The sequence below is a fragment of the Hippocampus guttulatus genome, chromosome 2, assembly GCF_054856545.1.
Source record: "Hippocampus guttulatus isolate MCC_2025c chromosome 2, RoL_Hgut_1.0, whole genome shotgun sequence".
NCBI lineage: Eukaryota > Metazoa > Chordata > Actinopteri > Syngnathiformes > Syngnathidae > Hippocampus > Hippocampus guttulatus.
In genome coordinates, this window is record NC_141262.1 from 34,610,330 (window position 1) to 34,627,460 (window position 17,131).

At 43.6% G+C, this 17,131-nt stretch overlaps 1 protein-coding gene across 3 annotated transcripts; it reads right to left on the reverse strand.

The window, feature by feature from the left end:
* Positions 1 to 342: 342 nt before the first annotated feature.
* On the reverse strand, positions 343 to 15,752 carry LOC147209830 (SLAIN motif-containing protein-like). 3 transcript variants are annotated; one of them, XM_086105860.1, is made up of 9 exons: positions 15,498 to 15,752; positions 14,496 to 15,130; positions 11,289 to 11,425; positions 9,919 to 10,032; positions 7,260 to 7,391; positions 6,236 to 6,565; positions 5,974 to 6,114; positions 4,560 to 4,842; positions 343 to 1,247 (listed from the first exon to the last, which is right to left on the reverse strand). In XM_086105860.1, the coding sequence occupies exons 2-9, from the start codon at positions 15,122 to 15,124 to the stop codon at positions 1,193 to 1,195; spliced, it is 1,821 nt and encodes a 606-aa protein (XP_085961986.1). In that variant the 5' UTR covers positions 15,125 to 15,130; positions 15,498 to 15,752; the 3' UTR covers positions 343 to 1,192. The 3 variants fall into 3 exon arrangements, with proteins under 3 accessions (XP_085961986.1, XP_085961985.1, XP_085961987.1); XM_086105859.1 differs by having other exon boundaries at positions 5,974 to 6,117; XM_086105861.1 differs by lacking the exon at positions 9,919 to 10,032 and having other exon boundaries at positions 5,974 to 6,117.
* Positions 15,753 to 17,131: the final 1,379 nt, after the last annotated feature.

The following is a 17,131-nucleotide window of genomic DNA, read 5'->3' on the forward strand; positions in this document are numbered from 1 at the left end:
TGCGTGGCCTCGTTTACCGCTGATCCCTTACTATTTGCGTCATGCATAAGAGAGTAGTTACACTAACAGTCATTCTATTTGTGGGAACACAAAATGCGCACAACGCTTGCGAACGAAACGTAGGTATCGCCACGAGAACCCTTGAAAAAAAATCCGAATGATCTACTCGGATTTTTAGTTAACACAAATGAGGCCTGTGACGATGGGTGTGGTAGCATTTTTGGTCATCCACACCCGGGAAACGACAACGTCCTGCCACTGCAGCAACACTCGATTGAATCTGTGAGCATGTGATGCAAATGGACAAAATAAGGCAAAGGCGCGCGCGCACACATACACACATTGCGTTTGACACCAAACTTTATTATACATTTTTATTCTAGTTTCTTTTCATAAATTCTCTACAAGAGAGTGAAAGCTGTCCTCAACCAAGAGGCCCGTTTTGCATAAACAATTTCAGTAGATTCCAAAACACTCAAGCATCCCAATCCGCCAATGGATATGCAATACCAATGCATCAGAATAACAATAACTTTGATGACCATAGAAATAGATTTAGAAAAGTTGTTGCAGCTCAAATGTGCCTTGGCACAATCCATGTATTTTGAAAGTTTATTTTAAATATCAATGATGGCAGTGTGGTAATGTTGCAGTTTACAATGTTAACAAAAATCTGACAATTTCATTGTGAACAATGCCAGCATTCAGAAATTCTCAGATTGTGCTAAAGAGAGCAGACAGAGTTGTCATGGAACAGTTAAATACCAATGAGAATGGAAACAACCAACCAAACAAACAAAAAAAAAAACATCAAGCATGCTTTACTGCCTACATCTAGTAGGAATTCACACAGAAAATGAACAACTTCCTTCAAATCTTCATATCGATAACATCAATAAGCAATTACAATGAATGGAAATTACAGCAGTTTCTCACAATTACCATAGAAAAATAAGTCAAATTGACCCAAACAAATCTTCTGGAAGCTCTTCAGATTGTCCATATAACATTTACTGGCATGGGCCTTCTTGTTTGTCAACGCAGCCATGCTAGGTATTCTTGACAATATTTCATGCAAGATAAAGAGATGAGTCTTGACTAAATCCAATATAGACTTTTTTTTTGCAAGATGTCACTGAAAAGAGGTTAAGCGAAGATTGCAGCAGTGAACACCTTTGTCGAGCATCGGACTTCAGTAGCAGCCATCTTTCCAGGATTCATCGGACATTTTTGCCATGCCCATCGACCTGTTGATAAAATCCAAAGTCTTTATTGGGTCATCACACTACTTTTTATGACAAGTTTCAAGTGACATCATAAACACGGGCAAAAAAAAAAACAACCTTTGCAATTCAGTGTAAACGCTAGTGATGGCGGGATGAAGCCCCCGGAGTCTTCGCAGTTTGTACCATTTCAGCCATTTGGTTTGAGCAATGGTTCATTTCTTGATGCTTCATGTGCACACAAAACCACCTGCTGGCCATGTGTATAATTACAGGAAGCTGTACCTTACCCTCACAGTGTGATGCACTGCTGGTGCAGAGATGATTTTCACATCTGTTTTGACTCTTGAGCATAAGGAATTACAAAAAAAAATGTATAACAAAATAATTTCTTGACACAAAGTGTTTAGGCCTAAGACGATATACAGTGGGGCAAATAAGTATTTAGTTAACCACCAATTGTGCAAGTTCTCCTACTTGAAACGATTAGAGAGGCCTGTAATTGTCAACATGGGTAAACCTCAACCATGAGAGACAGAATGTGGGGAAAAAAAATCAGAAAATTACATTGTTTGATCTTTAAGGAATTGATTTGCAAATCATGGTGGAAAATAAGTATTTGGTCAATACCAAAAGTTCATCTCAATACTTTGTTATGTACCCTTTGTTGGCAATAACGGAGGCCAAATGTTTTCTGTAACTCTTCACGAGCTTTTCACACAGTGTTGCTGGTATTATGGCCCATTCCTCCATGCAGATCTCCTCTAGAGCAGTGATGTTTTGGGGCTGTCGTTGGGCAACACGGACTTTCAACTCCCTCCACAGATTTTCTATGGGGTTGAGATCTGCAGACTGGCTAGGCCACTCCAGGACCTTGAAATGAAAAACTCAGAAAATTACATTGTTTTGATTTTTAAAGAATGAATTGCAAATCATGGTGGAAAATAAGTATTTGGTCAGCTACAAAGAAGCAAGATTTCTGGCTGTCACAGAGTGATGAATGACCTACAGAGAGCTGGGACCACAGTAACAAAGACTACAATCAGTAACACAATGCGCCGCCAGGGACTCAAATCCTGCACTGCCAGACGTGTCCCCCTGCTGAAGGCAGTACACGTCCAGGCCCGTCTGCGGTTCGCTAGAGAGCATTTGGATGCTCCAGAAAAGGACTGGGAGAATGTGTTATGGTCAGATGAAACCAAAATAGAACTTTTTGGTCGAAACCCAGGTTCTCGTGTTTGGAGGAGAAAGAATACTGAATTGCATCCGAAGAACACCATACCCACTGTGAAGCATGGGGGTGGAAACATCATGCTTTGGGGCTGTTTTTCTGCAAAGGGACCCGGACGACTGATCTGTGTAAAGGAAAGAATGAATGGGGCCATGTATCGAGAGATTTGGAGTGAAAATCTCCTTCCATCAGCAAGGGCATTGAAGATGAGACGTGGCTGGGTCTTTCAGCATGACAATGATTCCAAACACACAGACAGGGCAACAAAGGAGTGGCTTTGTAAGAAGCATTTCAAGGTCCTGGAGTGGCCTAGCCAGTCTGCAGATCTCAACCCCATAGAAAATCTGTGGAGGGAGTTGAAAGTCCGTGTTGCCCAACGACAGCCCCAAAACATCACTGCTCTAGAGGAGATCTGCATGGAGGAATGGGCCATAATACCAGCAACACTGTGTGAAAAGCTCGTGAAGAGTTACAGAAAACGTTTGGCCTCCGTTATTGCCAACAAAGGGTACATAAAGTATTGAGATGAACTTTTGGTATTGACCAAATACTTATTTTCCACCATGATTTGCAAATAAATTCCTTAAAAATCAAACAATGTAATTTCCCCACATTCTGTCTCTCATGGTTGAGGTTTACCCATGTTGACGATTACAGGCCTCTCTAATCTTTTCAAGTAGGAGAACTTGCACAATTGGTGGTTGACTAAATACTTATTTGCCCCACTGTATTTATTCTGGGTGAGTAAATGTTTCCCGTCCTGTCACACGGTACAATACAACTTTATTCATATAGCGCATTTCACAACGGCTTTTTCCCCCCTTCCCAGTGCAGTGTGATTTTACTCATTTTCTTGGAACAGAAACACCTCACCGTTGAATGAAATAAACGATGAAATTAAAATTCAAAAACAAGATAGACTGAGGGTCGAGGTCAAACCTCTTCTGTCCACTTATTTGAAAGCTGCGCACTCACCCGCTACGCTACATCTAAGCGCTGTAACAAACACCGCAAACAACCTCTTTTGTATGGATTTCCAGGCGTGTGTAGTATGACCGTACACTCGCACAGCCAAATTACCTCAAACTAAACGCTGCGATAACACTCTTCAAAGTTTACAAACTACGATACCTTTGTACAAACGATGAGATGGCCACGACTATCAAAACACGCACGCACACACACACTTGAATGGGGCCGCTCCTGAGGGGCAAACCTGGCCAACATCGCACAGCAATCTCAAGCATTTCCCAAATCGGTCACGTGGTACACCAGCCAGGGAGGCTTCAAACGTCATCCTTTTCAGCTGTTGCCCTCAATGAACGGAATTACCTCGATACGCGCGTTGCGGAAACGTCGCCTTCGTTGCTCGATAAACGCTTCGAAGCCTCGACGCGTCTTGTAGCATCACTAGTAAACACTAACGAGAGTTGAGTGCCTGTATGGAAGGACATTCCCGCGTTCACCGTCCAAAACAGAGACAGAATCTTCAATGTCATCAAACAGACATAATGTAACAAGGCTTCATCGAGAAACTTCAGCAAGTGTGTTTTGCTTCTCTTCGACTTTTTCTTATGTTGTTGACACCTCAGAAGTCTCAACAGTGTGATGATGACTACAGAATAGAGCTGACTGACTATGGCTTATTGCAATATGAGCCACAGTAATTAAATGTCATTTCAAAAGATTTTTTTTGTCAGTTGTCCTGTTGAACAAAGAACAAATTAATACCTAAACAAAACTGTAGCTGAAGCTTAAGTTATGACATATGTATTAATTCCAACAATGTTTATAAAATTCCACTCGGTGACAATATTGCCCAAACACATGTGTGTCAGCTGTCTTCAAAGTGTTGGTAGTTTTCTTTATTTGGCTTTTACTTCATCATTCAGTGATGAAGTTGATTGAAAATGTCATTAAACCATTGTCCATTTATCATGGTTTTATGAAGGCGACAACTCACTTCTGGAACAAACTGATTCCCGCCAACAATTTCCTTCAGGGAAACGTTATTTCGAAATGACAACAAGTTGGACATCAAGCAGTACCAATGCAAACAGATTGTGCTCATCATTCGGGCTTCCAAAGTGTTTTGTGGCGCTTACCTCCTGGCCGGCTGTGATAGTTTGCTTCTGGTGGATACAGACTGTCCTCGGGCCACAGCGGTCCGCCCAGCGCCAGTGGACGCTCTGCCTGGAATGGGTCTGCCATTAGCAGAGCCAGCAGGCTGGACCCGGCGAGCGCCCGAAGCAGGCGGTGCTTGGATAACAGGCAGCCCTCTGGAAGGCTGACGAGATGCCATTGAGCCCACAGGGGCAACAGCTTTCACCGGAGCTCGCAGAGAAAGAGGAGATTGGCCGTTGCTGCGCAGTCGACTGCCTGCCATACCTTTAATGAAACAACAGAGTGCCTGTCAGTGGTGGGTTTATGGCACAGTGTAAAAGTGAAGAGAGAGGTAAAAAAAATGTCGGTTGCACATCAGCGCTTTTTACATTGGGGGCAAGCGGGTTTAATAGGCAAGGAAGTGCGATTGTCAGATAAGGAATGAAACTCGAGGCATGCCACAATGAGGCAACGTTCGGGATACCTGCACTATTTCATGCGTTTCAGTATAAGCGCTTTATCAAAATGTACGGTTGCACAGATATAAGAGGATTCGGATGCCAGAGAGTGGTTGTGCTTTGCGATTGGCGTTGAACTCGATAGAAGTGTTTCTAGTCATTTGTTTTTCTAAAATTGTTCCATGCAGGGCCCGACAATTAGAAATGTACTCTTAATTTAGTCCACCGTTTTGGAACAGGCAGAATGTTGATATACAATAGATCTTGACATGTCCTGTGAGTGTCTATAAGGAGCAGGCTAACTGTGTTGATGGGCCAGATTATTTTTTCAAATAGACAGATGTAGGACGTAATTCATAGATGAGGTACAGTATATCTTTTTTTTTTTTAGTGTGTAAATGGGAATGTAAAATATTGAAAATGAGAGCTACTTCTAGGTTTCTGATGAATACAAAATGGTCACCAGTTTGATAAACACTTCTGTAATAACCTTTCTTTTGCTCAAATGACCTTTCATTTGACGTTTTTATAAATAATACATTTCAATCAATGCAAAGACACCGATCATGTTTATGATTTGTCACAATCATGAATGATTTAACAAGTTTGGAAACAATGATCAACACTGTACGGAACACTTTATTTCATGTGGTTCTTGCCACCTGGTGTGCCACCATGCTGATGACAACCACTCTTGGAAAATGTAAAGGAAGTGTGTTATCTAAGATAACCGAGTCCTACATATTACTTTAGCTTTAACAGCGCTCGGATAACAGACTGTTTTTTCCCCCCTGATAACATTTACGTACATTGGTGAGTTCCTAATTCCAATAATTGAAATAGTCGGAAGTGGCAGCGGGGCGGTGGAATGGAAGCGTCATTGCTGAGGGATTGGTTATACAACAGGCGGATGTCATTCTATTCGAGGAGGGGTCCGGGGAAAAGAGGCAGGGGTTACCTGAGCACGGGGAGGGAGTCAAGTGGGACATGCGGTTGCCAGAGCTCTGGAGGTTAGCCTCCATGCTGCGGCTGTTTCTGACTGCCTCCAGGGAACGTAGGCTGGTGCGGGGGGCCAGATTAGGCATGCTGTGCCTCAACTCTTCTGGAACCACAGGTTGAGAACACGCGAAAAATGTCATCACCTTGACTGCTGGTCATGCTTTCACCAAGTATCAGAATATAAAGTTCCAGAAGCTGCAAATAAATCAAATCTTGCATACCCTCACTCTTAGCAAACTTGAGAAGCTCTGCACTGGGGCCCTGGAGAGCACGTCTGGGGGTTCTTGTGCGAGGGATCCCCAGTCTGCCACCGTGCTCCTGACCATGGTTGGAGGTTGAGGGCGACAGACATCGCGGTGAGCCCAAGGGCGAGGGGGTGAAGCGGTGGCGTTGCAGGGGCACAGGACTGGATTCATCCTCTTCATCTTCCAGGCTGTAGTTGTCAAATTCCTGGTCGCTGAAGGTGCCGCCCCGGCGAAGTGATTGCAGGGACGTTGTTGAGCTGCGACGTGATGCAGATGCCGAATTGGAAGCGTAATCCTGCCTCAGACCTAGGATTAAAAATATACACGGTGAATTAAATCATGGACAGACCCTCCCAGCCCCTCCAGGCCACCAAGCTCCTTCAGCCGGAGACTGATACACCCGTGCTGCAAGAGGGAGAGGTACCGCCGTTCGTTCCTGCCGACTGCTGTCAGGCTATTGAATAGACGGACCTGAAAACCTGGACTCACCCCGACATTTTATATTTATTTATATGCTTCTTGTTCTTCTACTTCTCCCTTTCATAATTTTGCTGCTGTCAATTGGACATTTCTCCATTGTGAGACAAATAAATCTTATCTAAAAAGTTAACACAGATTCCGGAGGATTTCCTTTATTTTGTATTTAGAACACGAACATGATAATGTGATATCCCAAAATGAGCCGCATCCACACTGCCGGAATTTTCTTCCTTTTCCCCTTGCATCGCTGCATACACGTGTGTGTGTGAGTGTGCGTGTGTGTGTGTGTGTGTGTGTGAGGGAATTCCGCAGTGGCAGGGTGTGAGGTGTGAAGCCTAACACCTGACACTTCTCCTGCCGTGTCACGTTGAATGCAACGTTGTTTCATTTGACATGAGGTGAAAGCGCACACAGTCGGGCCAGGGTGTCTTCTTACATTTCTGTCCGGTCTTCTGATTTGGCAATTTTGTGGCACCTCTGCACAAAAGTATTGCCGGGACAAACTCTAATCTTTACTCACTCTCTTCTTGTAGGCGAGCCATGATCTGAACATCAGTAAGATCCTGCAGCTTGTAGCCCATGGAGATGGAGTCATCCGAAGTACTGAGCTCGCTGTCTATAGAAGACTGAGAGCTCAGGGCCGAGGGCACACCTGTCAGGTGGAATGATGTACAGTATTAAAACAAACATGTTGGATTTCGTCATGACATGCTTCATAATATTTGGTTTTGTTTTCCTACCCCAGAAAAAACCCTTGTAGAAAATGTTGACTGTATACGATTTCAATAGTTTTTTTAACTTGTTGGACAAAACAAACAAAAGATTGTGTGCAATTAATGGTGCGGTGATGATCACACCAATTTTCCCACGAGGAAAGGCGGATTCTAAATCCGAACGAATCGAAGTTTGACCAGCTTCCTGGGACAGAAAGCGGTTGACTTCATAAACCGATGTCCATCATTAAGACTAAGAAAATAAAAACACGTTTCAGGTTTAGTACCATGAAGCCCTTCATGAGTCTGATGGGACATTTTCACAAAGTAACAGGGTAATGACAACTTAGGTCATCATCAGCTCTGTGCCAACCGACTGGATCACAAAATATTCACTTCCTTTCGGATTTGCCAAACTGTTTATGACAGACGCTGATTGATGAGGTTCATTTTACTATTCATAAGTGATGACTGGTGAAGACAATAGGAAGGAGCTGGAAATCCAGCTAGTGAAAACACCAACTAGAATAAAATATTGATTTGATGCTTTTTCCCCGGCAAGCAAGTATCTAGCATGATATAAGGCAGGGGTGCCCAAACTTTTGGACCTCAGATCGACTTTTCGATCAACCAACCTCCCGGGATCGCCCCTTACCGCGCGCGTGCGCACACGTACGCACGCCATGATGAGAAACATCCTGACGCGGAGGCATGCGATGCACTTTTGCAGCCTGTTAACTATCTAGCTAGCTCACACGTAGCGTTTTAAAGTGCTTTCCTGGGCCATCTCGATTCCTAATTTTTGCCCGTGCCCTCGGTGAATTGTACACGAAGCAAACTCTGAATGAGAATAATGACGATAAAAGACAAAGCGCAACAGCTCTGATCACAAGCTGCAATTGCAGACTGCTGAGCGCTAACAACTTCCCGTGACGTAGATCATGCGCCACCGTCGGTTAATGATTTAACCTGCTTTATTTTTTTCATTTTTAAAATATTTTTTCGTGAAAATGAAACTAATAGGATGATTAGGGTGCAGTGTACATTAACACAAAAAATATATTACTAACATGTACAAAGACACACAAATGGTTGGTTTTTTTTTTCCTTCTCCTCTACACCCCTCGGATACACTTGGGACCTGTCCTAGATCTACCGGTCGATCAGGATCGACGTAATGGGCACCCCTGATATAAGGTCTTTGTACAAAATGCAAAAGGATTTTTGTGGTTTGTCTAATTTGAAATAAGACAAACCAGGAACAACTTTGCGGATCACAGGTTTGGGATTGTATTGGAGCACCACACCATAAGCCATGCAAAAACGGTTACTTACAGGCTTTGACGATTACATTAGCAACATGAGAAAACGGAACACCCATCAAGTCAGATAAGTTAGGCACATTTCATTGATGTTAACACTGTTTAAAGACCTTGAAAAGAGTGTTTACCCGTCCAAGTATAAATCACACTTACTTAAAACTATTAACCATCTTCCATAAAGGTTATCTTATCTTATCGTATTCTGACTTTAATTAAAAGACGGCTCATCATCGTGCCAGAAGTCTAGACTGCAGTTACTGTAATTTACACTGTGGGATTGTCGACCATTTTGCCAGCCACAATTATTGCTGCGCAGCGTGTGAGTGACGATGGCTCTTGTTCTCGTTTTTTTTTTCTTGGCTCGGACCTCATTGGCAGCTGTTACTTTATTGTGTTAACTTTTCAACTTCTGTTTTTGTTCCCCTTGCTGACAGACCTGTTTGAGAACTCTCGCCTAGTGCGTGATTTAAAGGGTTTGTGAGACGCTGTGCTGTGCATTTCAATCTCACCCGTTGGTGTCATTTGTCATGAAAGGGCAAAGAGTGAAGATGCCGACTGCCAGTGTTGCGCCATCATTTTGTTTTTGCGGGAATAACATACATTAGTAAACTCATATGTCTTTCAGTTGATAAGATGCATCTTATATGCTATTACCGGTACCTATTGTCATTAAGGATAAGAGGGTTTGAAGTCTAACTGTTAACAATGTAAAAATGTTACTTCAGAAACTCCCTGAAATCCTCATGAGCAATTTAATATGCAACGGTTATGACGCTGAAACCATTTCAATATACATAAATATATCATAATTAACAAATTGGAATTTGACCAACATCTTAAACTGACTAAAGAGGTCCGACGAGTCAGCCCGCCTTCTCCCATGGTATTAATGTTAAATATTTTCTGTAATTTTGACATCATAACAGCAACCACTGATTCCCTGGATACTTTGACATTGAAAAAGATTAGCAATAATTTCAAGCATATGTGATTTATAGCTGACCCAGTAAAACATGCAAAAAAAAAAAGCCCTCAAGTGGACCATTAGTGCACACATGACAAGTGACCCACTTCCCAGCAAAAACTGACACCAGCCCCACCGGTGGTGTTGTGAGGAGCACAGCGTGTTAATGTCATGCCATACCTGAATTGCCACAGGTTAGTAGAGATTTGTTAGTTGATTTGTGGTACCCAGGAGAAATCGGGCCTGAGCCTGCCTCTGTCGACGGGCTGCTGTACATGTTCCTCCAGCGGGATGCTGCGGGGCAACAGGAAATGACAGATAGGATGATATATTGTGGACGACAAAGAAAAGTAAAGGTGGGACAAGTGTAATGGATAACTTGATGTTACGCAAGGGTTTAAACTAACAAAAGATGTAGAATGAGGACGGTTTGGTGTTCCAACTCAGCCGCAGGGGAAGAGCTTAGGTACCGTAGGTAAAATTATGGAGCTTCTAACCTTACTCTGTATATTTTAGGAGTGGGGTCAGGGTCTAGAAGGAGTAAACATAGTTTAAGACCCCAAGGCCAAAATTGCAATCTCCAGACAAGATAGTCTTTAAACCAGCAGTCACCAGGTAGCCCGTGAGGACCACATGCGAGGCCCGCCAGTGCTACGACATTGCAATTTGCGAGTAAAAATTAAGATTTCAAAATGCAAACACCAGCAGTATTGTGAGACATCTTTAATATGGTCAGAGGCTGAAAATGAAAATCGTCAAATATTAAAAATAGCACATTCTCATATTATTAAAGGTAATCTGGACAAATATGTCATTTCAAACGTGTATCAATTTGGTAGCCCTTCACACAACCGGTACACATGAAGTAGCTCCCCCTCTCAAAAAGGTCAGTGACCCCTGCTTTAAACTGTGCAGGGAAATGCGTTAACGACATATAGTAAACCTCCACACTTGAAATCAGCTGAAAGGTTGTTTCCAATTTCCACCATTTTTTTTTCTGAAGGGAAATGAGATGTTTATTTAGGCGCCGTACTTTTTCACAACTGGACGATTTGAAGAAAGGAAGCAACTTTAACAGGGTTAGACACTTACGACTAAAAGTTGTCACATCCCCACATTTACTTTCACTATGTGAAATGCAGCACAAAAAATGCAGACATGCAGTCGGATGTACCATCTCAAATGAGACTGTGAATTACTGCTGACACCAAAACAGCAACTATGGTTTGCCAAAACATGCCGTTTCACTTCTATCCCGACCATTTAAAAGGAAAGTTGGCCCTAAGTGAGTAACTCAACCCAGGGCATAACATTCGGAGTCATTTTGCCTGACGATGAATAGCCCTTTTTCTTATTTGTCTGGGTTCTGCAGAGGGCTGAAAGTAGACGCCGCACAAAGCTAAAATTATGAAAGGAGCGTGTTGGGTGACACATTTAACCACCTCAAGAGTACACACCCAACATATCTCTAAAATAGGCTTGCACACAACAAGATGAGTATCGTTTTCCACTCCTAACAAAAGCGCGTGATCAAGAAGTGAAAGACATACTTTGGTCCAAACGGTTGATTAGGGTCCGACATGCCTTCTCCGTCTCCGGGCTCGGGTTGTCCAAAACCTGCCGGCACCACTTCAAGGGAGATTCGGGGCCTGCGTCCGATACTTGTTTTTTCGGAGATATATATAACCTGCCGACAATAAAGAAAATTCATTGCGATAACTCAGAGCAAAAAGAAAGTGGGGGGAGGGGGAAGGGAATAGAGATGAGGCTGCAATACTGAGCGCAGTGCTGGCGCGGACGCCATGAAACCAAATGGATGGCGGTCGCTCCTTAGGGACAAAACGTGATGCCAAGTCACAGAGTGCGATGTTCAGAGCTTGGGGGAAATGTTCAGAAAAAAAAAAAGTTTGTGTCACATCTGAATTACATTAGACAATAAGGATGTCTAATTGAGGCCTGGGTATTGCTTCAAAAAAAGAGAAATCTCCATTAAAAGCAAGCCACGTGCAAGCCTCTGGGTGATTATCATGTGCTTCAACTGTTTTTTTTTGGATGTCACAAGTGTGCACTTTTTTTTCATAGTGATGGCAAACAGACAGACGCTCTTTGAAGAGACGGTTACGTGGGCTGATCCTTTGAGGTGTGTGTACAAAAGACGCGGACCAACTGGTTCAGAACCAGAATCAACTGCAAAGTGTCTTCCAATTGGTCAAACACAAAAGCAAAAAAAATTCCCAGCGGAATGAGCAACAACAAAAGGAGAAATATTCAGGTCGCACATCCCGCTGCTTCTCTCTGTGGTGGTCTGTTTGTGCAATGAGAACACTACTGTATTGGATTAACCTGCATCACGCTTACATTTGATTTTGGCTTCATGAATATTGTTGCTTGTCCAAAATAAGTTCAGATCTGGTTTAAATTGTGGTTTTCAGTGGCGCTTTTGCTTTTACAATTGAAACGCATTACATCTCATCTGATTGATAGATCCAATATATATTATGAGATTATATTTCATTTTGATTGGCACTGTCAGAGGAGTAATAATACAACAGCAGAATAATTCGAGTTCAATGCATCCACAATTTTGAAAATCGGATGCTGGGTCTGGAGAAATTGAGTCCACCCCATAAAAATGGCCTTTTGGGGCAATGTTTTTCTGTGACATCGCCGATAGAAAATGTGGCCCATGAAAACCTTCAAATGAGAGCAAGATGAGATAACATCATTATTCCTCAACGGTCTAACGGTCTTCTCGATCCTTCCGTTTCTTCTTCTACTTGGGGAACCGCCTGCTCTGATTGGCCTACAAGATGAAGTAAAAATTTACAGCCTGCTTTGTTCAGCGGAGAGATCGGTGCTGTTGGACGGTGTGCGGCTGGATGGATGTAAGGCAGAGCGCCGATGCGGATGTGGAACTGGGAGTCGCGGCTTGGAGTTCTGTGTCTTATGTGTTGTGTTGTGTTGTGTTATTTTGACTTCAAGATGGCGCCGCGAGAGTGGCTGCCTTTCCAGCAGCTCCTATACTTTATTTTGTTCTTCTACTTCTTCCTTTCATAACTTTGCTGCTGTGAATTGGGAATTTCTCCATTGCGAGACTAATAAAGGATTTCTTATCTTATTTATCTTAAATATTTGCAGCTCATACAGAGGACCTTGAATTATGCATGTGCCTATTATTGCAATGTAATTCGAATCATATCCCTGTTCAATCATATTTGTCTGCATGAGAAGTACACAGTACATGAAAGACATTTCCTGATGAGGTGGAGGATAGTGGTACTATGCATAATTTCAAAATAAAATTATTCTGCACAGCTAACCGTGACTTCAGCAGGACCTGCGCAATGATCGGCCCCTGCATTCCCCAGAGCTTTGACAGCTTCATTTTGTGCCAGTGTTTCTCTCCCAGTAGTAGTTTGGTCACAGTTGGGGCCCTGTGTCACATGCTGCGCAATCCCACCCAAAGCAGTTTATCCATGCGGCAGCAGCCTGGCCAGGCCAGATCAGATTATGTTCCGACCAGGATTACTCAGTATTTTGGCTATGATGCACCTCTCAAACACATATGGTCTGGCTAATGATGAAATAAGAAGGGAATGGGTCGTCTGGCACTGAAGCCGGTAAATTGGCTGGTTTTAGCATTTTTGTTCTTGTTTTTTTTTTTTTCAATTGCTGCTTTGGGAAATTATATGATGTATGTTCCAATTGGAAACCAACAATAGGCAAATGAAAAGACAGCCTACAATCAATTCAATTTCAATTCAATTCAATTGTATTTATAGAGCACTTTCGAACAGCCATCGCTGCATACACAGTGCTGTACTTGCCGAATGTTCAGTGGGAGGTCATTCCAGAGAGAGGGACCAGCAACAGAAAAGGCTCGATCCCCTCTGAGCCTCAGTTTAGTTCTTGGTACTTCTAATAAGGTCTGGTCCGCAGACCTGAGGCGGCGGGCAGGTGTGTAGGGGCGGATGAGCTCAGAGAGGTAAGGTGGCGCGAGGTCATTTAGAGATTTGAAAACAAATAAAGAGGATCTTGAAAATAACTCTAAAATGTATGGGGAGCCAGTGAAGGGATGCCAGAGTAGGAGTTATGTGCTCCCTCTTACGAAACAAATTACAGCACATAGCCAAGCATCAGCAGTAAGTAATATTTCAAAATGCACAAAAACAGATTCAAATCTACAAGTCTTGTAGTTCATAGTTCATACATTGGCATCTTATTTTGTCTTAATTACCAAATATGGTCCTTTGCCTATAAAGGGTAACATATTTTTAAAAAACTCTACTGTATATCAGGTTTCAGTCGAGTCATGGAGGCCTACAAAAACTCCATCAAAACCTGTCAAACAGGTACTAAGTCAGGACATAATTGTTTTCCTTTTTTAAAGGTAACTAAATGAGTGAGCAATAACAAACAGCGTTTGGTAGTCACGTCGACTCAACTTACTGTTTCTGAAATCTCTCCCACCAGCTGGCTACATTTCCTTTGCTGATAAATGTCAGATGACTTGTGGTGTTGCTCATTTGCTTATGGCTCAGAATTATGTAAAATGCTAAATAGCTAAATTAGATACAATAGTCACTTGCCCTATGGCAAGAAAGTCAGTTGCAAGGGTTCAACTAAATATGCACATGTGACTAGTTTTACTGCAGAGACCTTTGCCTTGAGACAAATGACGAGATGTGACAATGCAACAGACCGGCGTATGCATTTTAGACATGTTGAAACTGTGTAGAGTAGTTGAGAAAACATACCAACTGTCCTCATCGTCGACTTGGGCACACTCCTCTTCCAAATTGAGAACGTCCACCTCATCAAGAGCCGATTGTTCCATCCCTGAATCGCTTTCAGCTAAAGTCTCAGACTCATAACTTTCTTGCGAGGGGCTGTCAGGTGTCTGGCTTTGGCCCTGTCTCGGCCCTCCGCTACAGGCAAATGTGAGGAAGCCACCACAAGGACCGACATCCTCAGCTGCATCTTCATCGTCTTCGTCCTCCAGCCTGTTGGCACCTGGAAGTGGGGACATGCCTTCGCTACTGCTGAAGTTTTCCAGCTGTGGTGACAGCTCCAAGTCTCTGCTCCCCAGGCTCCCCGCTGCACAATTCAACCTCTCACTGATATTGACGGATAATGTGAGATTACTCCCGCTGCTGGCTCCTCGGTTGATGATGTTTTTGCTTCCCCTGTTGCGCAGGGTCTCATTCTGGACCTCCAGTCTATGAACAAGTTCCTGCAACTTTCGGACCTCCTCCAGCTCCACCCCCGCGAGGTCTTGAGTTCCCTCCACTTGCCCCTCGCACCCAAGCTTGGAGCCCTCCATGAGGCCAGGGGGACTACCATTGTCAGGCTGGGGGACCCGGCTGGCGCTTTCTGGACCCACCATCCTCCTCTGTTGGAAGTTGCGCTTACATTAGCATGACGACAAATCAAGGGATGGCCAGTTATTTACAACGCAGAAAAAAATTTAACTCGCATTGACTCCTCTCTTTTCTGTTTCACAATGTGTGACGGACCATCTCTAAACGAGCCATGTGTTACAAACCAATTTCAGCGAACCGACATTCATATTCACACCACTTTTTGCTCGTTCAGAAATTCGAGACGCAACAAGGCAACATTACCCTTACGAATAATATTGGTATAAAATGCTAAATTATTCCTGCAGCGAAATAACAGAAAACAACTAGCTCGTGAACATGCGAACGTCTGTTTGATGTTAGCGCGGTTAGCATCTGCGATGAGCAAAACAACCCTACCGGTGAGTGTTCCGTTTCGTCCTCGCGAGCCGTGACGAGAGCCCGGCCGCCACTCGGAGCTCAAACAACTCCCCGGAACACAAACGACTGCATGAATGATCCAGTGAATCCCAAGCCGGTGAATGTCTCCGTTAATGACCGCGTAAACCCTCGCTTCTTCTCACTTGGTGAGAGTTCGATAGTTGCAGTCATATCGCTCGTCGCTAACTAGCTTGTTGATGGACTTTAGTTAGCATACAGAGCGAGACCCGCAGAGCCCCCCCCCCCCCCCACGAGGTTTCCTTCTCTGTTAACGAGCGCCCTCTATTGGAAGGACACCACCATGGTGAATAGACAGTTATTATTCTTTACAGCCACTAGAAATCGCTGTTTAGTACACAGTTTGCGGCGGTGCTTTTACTTGAGTGAAATTTGTTCCCTGACCAAGGTCGAAACTTAACTTGTTAATTATTAAATCAATATTCTCCCTAGAAACATTCGCTCCAGCTTAAACACACCCACAAACACACACCCACGCCAGCGCGCACACAAATAATAAATAATGTAATCATGCAAATCCACCCATCCATTTTCTGATGTGCGTATCCTCACAAGGGTTGCGGGAGGGGGACAGGGGGGTGCAGCTTATCCCAGCTGTCTTCAGGCAGTAGGGGGGGACACCCTGAACTCGTTGCCAGCCAATCGCAAGGCACACAGAGACGAACAACCATCCGCGCGAACACCCACACCCAGGGACTATTTAGAGCATGGTGTCAAACTCAAAGCCCCGGGGCCAGATCTGGCCTGCCACATCATTTTATGTGGCCCGTGAAAGCATCTCAAACATGTCAACTTCTATGATCCTTTCTAAAATGTCGACCAACATTTTAAATTCATATGTAATAAATAAGAGATAGATTCTAAGCATTTTCCTGTTACCAAACCCCTCATGATTTAAACAATAGTTGAAACAACTGTTATTCTTGACTTCTATTATTATTATTTCCCCAGGGTGGGACAAATAAAGGATATCTTAATCTTAATCTTCTTTATATGGTTTCAGTCATAACAGCCCTCCAAGTGAAACATTAAGTAAAATGTGGCCCGCACCATAAATGAGTTTGACACACCTGATTTAGAGTGTTCCATTACCCTGCCATGCATGTTTTGGGAATGGGAAAGGAAACCGGAGTACCCGGAGAAAACACGCAGGCATGGGGAGAACATGCAAATTCCACACAGGAAGGCCAAAGCTGGAATCGAACCCTGCACCTCGGCACTGTGAGGCCAACTTGCTAACCAGTCAACCACCGAGCCGCCCATCATGGAAATCATCATTTGTATTGGACTATTCTAAGATATTGTACATTATTTGTCAACCAAAATACAGCTAATCATGACATTGTATGGAGGCAGGGGTGTGCAGAGCACAGGGCTAAAAGGTACCCACCTGGGACGGGCATCCTAACACCCCCCTCTCCATCCATTTATGAAGACCTGTTGAGCTTGGGAATGAGGAAAAAAATGTATGGAGCCAGCTTGGGTGAATCGGGAGTTGGTGCCAGCACAGCAATGTTCTTCTCGGCCAGGAACTGTTTGATGCTCAGGGCATCGTGAGCAGGCACGTAGTCGTGGTATGAAGCATGCAGTCACTA